Here is a 6000-nt window from a genome sequence, read left to right as displayed (position 1 = left end):
GGCGGGATGGGGAGAGTACAAACAACAGAGGAAATCCTGAGCCGCAGAGGAAACTGGAGACGGCAGGGTTTAGCACTAGAATATCTGTAAGAGAGGTAGGATTGGAATCTGAATCTCCAGAACTCTTTCCACTACCCAGGCTCTCTCTCCATTAATGGACTATTGATTGGACGACAGAGTAATGATAGCACCGTCTTAGGAGACGTCCAATCATAGGTCATAGTTCAATCTTTGCAGCTTATTGTGATTACAACAGTGGAGGATGGTCCTTACAAGCGGCTGTTCTCTGATTACCATTAAGCATGGCCACGCCCGCACTTAACTTCTGACAGTGGGGAAAGAGGCTGTGTGTGACAGCTTGGAAGGTTTACTACTGCCTCAAGTCCTCTTCTCTGCAGTTGAGGTTTCAGGTTTCAATCCTCCCAATACCACAAGACAAAGCACCTGGCGGCTGCCGCCTCCGCCTCCGCGCCTTAACCTAGGCGGTTTGCCGAAGATTTCAGCCCCGCGGCCGCGCACTCGCCCTGCCCTAGACCAGGGTTGGGCGCATCCGCGGAGATTGCTTCTTGGCTGCGCGAGCTGCGCGCGCTGGGAGGCGGCGATCGCAGCTGGGCCGGGACTTCCTTCCTCCACCGCACGACAACAAAACAACCCTGCAGCAGGCACTGAGTGCTTGGCAGCTGTCTGGGCGAGAGGCACAGCGATGGGCTCCGTGCTGAGCAGCGACAGCGGCAAATCGGCTCCCCCCTCTGCCACCCCGCGGGCCCTGGAGCGCAGGGGGGACCCGGAGTTGCCCGTCACGTCCTTCGATTGCGCCGTGTGTCTTGAGGTGTTACACCAGCCTGTCCGGACCCGCTGTGGCCACGTGTAAGTGCCAGGGGAGCTCGGTTTGGGCCCACCCCTAAGGAGGGCGATGTCGGGAAGCTGAGGGCATGGTGTGGGGAAGGAGGGGGACGGAAGACAGCGCCTTAGGAAACTGCTGCAGAGAGAAACCTGGACCCGTCGGGTGCGGGGCCACGGGGAAAACGCCGGTCGGAAGGTGACACAGGATTTCGGGAGGAGAAAAAAGAAACAGTCGGGCCCTGCAGCCCCCTTGCGCTGCCTCCTCCCGAAGTCCAGGTGCGGAGCTCCAGAGAAGGGGATCCAGGCACGGGTCCCGCCCAGAACCAGGGCTCGCCAACAGGGGAGGGTGCTCTTGGCTGGAGAACGAGCGCTCGCCCGGGCACGAAAAAGAAACGAGCTCCAACTGCAAGGCAGGGGCTCCCTCAAAGCGCAGGTACCCCGCTGAACACGGTGGAACAGGCTGCGCTTCCCTCTGCCCCAGAAACCCGGGTCCGTTTTGTTTTGCTGGAGCTGTGCACGTGTTCCCAGAATGCCCACAGAGGCTCGTCTTAAGCAAACAAGGATCTGTGCAAAGTGTTTTTTCCACCCCCACCCCTGCTACCCTTTCCCAACACAGACACCCATCCCCTCAAAGAGCAAGTCAAACTGGAGCTTCCGAGTGACTTTCCACAAGTCGTTAGAGTTTAACAACCTGCTAGGGTGGGGCTTGGACGTTAGCCGCAAGCCCCTGAATGTACTCCTCCAAAACCCAGCCACAACGTGACAGGAGGTGGCAGACTACCTGCTTTACACGCCGTCTCTCCAAACCGGCAGAAATTACAGAGTAAAATAACTTTCTCAAAACGGCATAGTACTTAGCTAAAACTCACAGTTGGTGCAAAGCCGTGGTCGTTTCTAAGAAGAGTTTAAAAACAAAGTTCCTATATAAAATTGGCACATGCTTAATGTGTGCTTGAGTAACTGGTGGAGTTGGATCTGTGAATTCGTGCTCTCTGTTTACTTTGTGTGTGTGTGTGTGTGTGTGTGTGTGTGTGTGTGTGTGTGTGTGTATGAGAGAGAGAGAGAGATAGTCTGACTCTGTCGCCCAGGCTGGAGTGCGGTGGCGGTGGCAGGATCTCGGCTTACTGCAACCTCCACCCACTGCAACCTCTGTCTCCCCGCCTCAAGTGATCCTCCTGCCTCAGCCTCCCGAGTTGCTGGGATTACAGGCGCCCACGACCACACCCTACTAGTTTTTGAATTTTGAGTAGAGATGGGGTTTCACCATGTTGGCCAGGCTGGTCTTGAACTCCTGACCTCAATTGATCCACCCACCTCGGCCTCCCAAAGTGTTGGGATTAAAGGTGTGAGACACTGCACCCAGCCTTCTCTCTTTGGTTTGAATTTTGTTCGTGGATGTGTGTGTGTGTGTGTGTGTGTCTGCACGGATCAGAAGCGGAAGCCTACTTAATGTCCTTTGAAGGGTGACTATAGTATGATGAAGCCCTGTGTGATACCACAGTGGCATGTACTTGTATTTGGCTTAGCAGGAAGAAAGAAATGCATTTGGCTTAGCAGGAAGAAAGAAATAGCATTATTGCTTCTGAGGATCACTTTTGAAAGGATTTAGGTAGTCCTTAAAAACATGTTGTGCACTTGCATTCAGAAGTTTTGAGGCCGGGCATGGTGGCTCACACCTGGAATCCTTAGGTGATCCTTCATACCTATAGCCTTGTATCTGAAAAGCAGTTTTCACCACTGCCCAACCTGTAAGCCAGGGAAAAAAGTGTGCAGCCTGCACAATGTATAAATAAAGAGTGCTTTGGGCATTATTTCGTAGCTGTATTTTCGAGGCCTGTTGTTTCAGCTTTGTTCTTAAAACTCGAGGCTTAAATTTACCCTCCTTTCTGATTACTAATGTTGTTGCTCAGCTGTCCAGATGTAGCTCATTAACGTAATATCCACAGGCCAATCTGGAAGCCAAGATGGGCTGTGTGAGTCATAAAATATATTGATTATTTTAGGGCAATAACAGCCTAAAGATACCTCCATTTAAATTGAATCATTATTAGCATTAAAACTTTGAAGTTGTGCAAAACATAAACAGTGGGCATTTTGAAGATTCTTTTTGGAATAGACCGCTTTGCTGCTAATTCAATTATCTGACTGGAGATTGTTTTCCTGTTTTGGACTTTGAATAGTATAACTTACCATTTACAATATTTTTCCTTCTACTAAAGGATAATGTAAGTTTGCAAAATGTTAAATTTTTTGTTTAATCTTTTTCTTTGTTAAAGTGAATAGGAAACTAGCAACTGGAAAAATAACCATAAAATAGCATTACAAGGGCTGAACAAATTGCCTTTCCTCTCTTTACTGTTCTTTGTTTTGACAAATCTATGTCCATTGTTCTAGCTGTGGGCAGAATTTCCATATTCCTCCTTTTGGCAAACTTACTTGGGCCCCTTCCACTTTATAAATGTTAACCAGAGTCTTTTCTGCTGTAGAGATTATGAGCGTTGTTAATGCCATTTGTACATTCTAAATGAATTACTCTTTTCCATTGAAATTAAGTTGGAAAATGAATAAATGCAAATGAACCTTCTGTATTTTATTATCCCATATTGAAGCTACAGTTTCAGACATATTGAACTAGGTGGTTTATGCTGATTTTCAAGTCAAACAAGTTTAATAGTAACAGCAGTACCTTGACTGAATATGTACAGAGCACTTTATAAGTTGTATTGTGATGCAGTAGTAACTGGCCCTTATAGAAAGCTGGATTTGAAATTCCCCTCTGCCACTAGCAAGCTGTGTGACCACTGTAGGGAAATTTGAATTTGATTTTTTTCCCCTAAAGGTTTGATCACTTGAGTCTATGAAACAAACTGCTAATAGATTAACAGGGGAGGAAAGGCCTACAAATGTATTAATGTGCATATGGGCACGGGAGTCATCAAACTATGAAAACTGAAAGGGCCAGATGCTTGATGCTTTTATACCATCTTGAGGTTGCACCAGAATAGGGGCTTGGAACATGGTTATGGGAGGGCAACAGAAAGAAGATACTGGGGCAAAGATGGTCTAGTTATGCAGATGAAACTTCATAGATAGCAGCTCCTAGAAAGAATAGGCATGAGCCTGTGTTAAGTTGCTCTGTCAGACCTTCCTAGGTGTCAGACCTTCAGTTAATAATTTCCTAGGTACGGATAAGGGGGTGGCTCCAAGAAAGCCTGGTTGTTTATTTCACCAGTGTAGATTTTCTCTACAGATACAAGTCTCCCCCACAAAAGGCAGCTTTTTAGGGTTATTCCTGTATGCGGGAATATATCAAAGAAGTACATTTTGGGGTGAAATACTTTCAGTTTCCTTGAGTCCCCCATTTTAACATTTCCTTTATTTCCTTTTATTATTTTTTACTTTATTTTTAGAGGTGGGATCTCACTCTGTCACCTAGGTCGCAGTGTAGTGGTGCAATCATGGCTCACTGCAGCCTCTACCTCCTGGGCTCAGCAATCCTCCTGCCTCAGCCTCTCGCGTAGCTGGGACTACAAGTGCCTGCCACCATGCCTGGCTATTTTTTACTTATTTATTTATTTTGAGATGGAGTCTCACTCTATTGCCTAGGCTGGAGGGCAGTGACGTGATCTCAGCTCACTGCAACCTCCGCCTCCCGGGTTCAAGTGACTCTTCTGCCTCAGCCACTCTAGTAGCTGGGATTAAAGACACGCACCACCATGCCCAGCTAGTTTTTGTATTTTTTGTAGGGGCAGGGTTTCGCCATTTTGCCCAGGCTGGTCTTGAACCCCTGAGCTCAGGTGATTTGCCTGCCTCGGCCTCCCAAAGTGCTGGAATTACAGGAGTGAGCCACTGCACCCAGCCAAGAAAGTGACAATTCTTTACATACCGCAAGGTCAGGAATTTTGTAAGGGAACTATATACACAGGGTACCAGGCCAATCTTTTTGTAAGTCTATTGGCGTTTTAATGTCAATCTCAGTCCCTCAAAGCAGTTTGATCATGTATCTAAGTATGACATTCCAGTTAAAGCCTTGGGAAAATAACCACTGTCTCCAATTATGTCCTGTTCAGATTGTTACTGAACTTATGCATGTAACTATATTGCCATGAAATAAGAATACGCAAAAAACAGTTTGTCAATCCAAAGAGAAAAAGGTAAATTATTTTGCTCACAAAAGTATACTTGCCCGGGTGCAGTGGCTCATGCCTGTAATCCCAGAAGTTTGGAAGACCGATGCAGGAGGATGACTTGAGACCAGCAGTTTGTGACCAGCCTGGGCAACATAGCGAGACCCCATCTCTAATACACAAAAGTCTTGTTCAAGAGAAAACCGTATTTTACTTTTGAATCAATATATCAATAATAAAGCTAATTTAAATAAAGCCTAATAAACAAGTCCATCTAATTTCAGTCAGCTTTGACCATACAAGGTAAGATTTACATATCTTTTATAACCTCTTAGAATTTTTCTTCTATTTCCAACTTTCTGTATTCATTTAGTTTTATCTATATCTTTTTTTATTCTTTCAATTTGAAACAATCTTTAAATAACTTCTGGACAAAATTAATTTTCCATTAACAAAAAAGTCACACTTCATGCCATTCTTTTTTTTTTTTTTTTTTTTTTTTTTTGAGACTGAGTCTGGTTCTGTCGCCCAGGCTGGAGTGCAGTGGCCGGATCTCAGCTCACTGCAAGCTCCGCTTCCCGGGTTTAGGCCATTCTCCTGCCTCAGCCTCCCGAGTAGCTGGGACCACAGGCGCCCGCCACCTCACCCGGCTAGTTTTTTGTATTTTTTAGTAGAGACGGGGTTTCACCGTGTTAGCCAGGATGGTCTCGATCTCCTGACCTTGTGATCCGCCCGTCTCAGCCTCCCAAAGTGCTGGGATTACAGGCTTGAGCCACCGGGCCCGGCTTTTTTTCTTTTTTTTAAGACGGAGTCTCACTGTGTCACCTAGGCTGGAGTGCAGTGGCATGACCTTGGCTAATTGCAACTTCCGCCTACTGCGTTCAAGCGATTCTCCTGCCTCAGCCTCCCGAGTTGCTGGGATTACAGGCGTGTACCACCACACCCGGCCTCATGCCATTCTTATAACCTTTCTCTCCAAAAACATAATCTTGCTTTTTTTGTATATTCTGCCTGAAGAATTGTTTCTTTT

The 6000-nt window shown here is 46.5% G+C and overlaps 1 protein-coding gene across 2 annotated transcripts in view; it reads left to right on the top strand.

Annotated features, from left to right (window-relative positions):
* Window positions 1-232: 232 nt before the first annotated feature.
* RNF125 (ring finger protein 125) overlaps window positions 233-6000 on the top strand; it is a 53502-nt gene continuing 47734 nt past the window's right edge. For both annotated transcript variants that reach the window (XM_050768282.1, XM_050768281.1), the window contains exon 1: window positions 233-867. In XM_050768282.1, the coding sequence (XP_050624239.1) occupies window positions 704-867 (164 nt within the window). In that variant the 5' untranslated portion in view covers window positions 233-703. The remainder of the gene's footprint in view (window positions 868-6000) is intronic.

The sequence above is a fragment of the Macaca thibetana genome, chromosome 18 (assembly GCF_024542745.1).
Source record: "Macaca thibetana thibetana isolate TM-01 chromosome 18, ASM2454274v1, whole genome shotgun sequence".
Classification (NCBI taxonomy): Eukaryota; Metazoa; Chordata; class Mammalia; order Primates; family Cercopithecidae; genus Macaca; species Macaca thibetana.
This window is presented reverse-complemented; position numbering and strand designations above follow the sequence as displayed.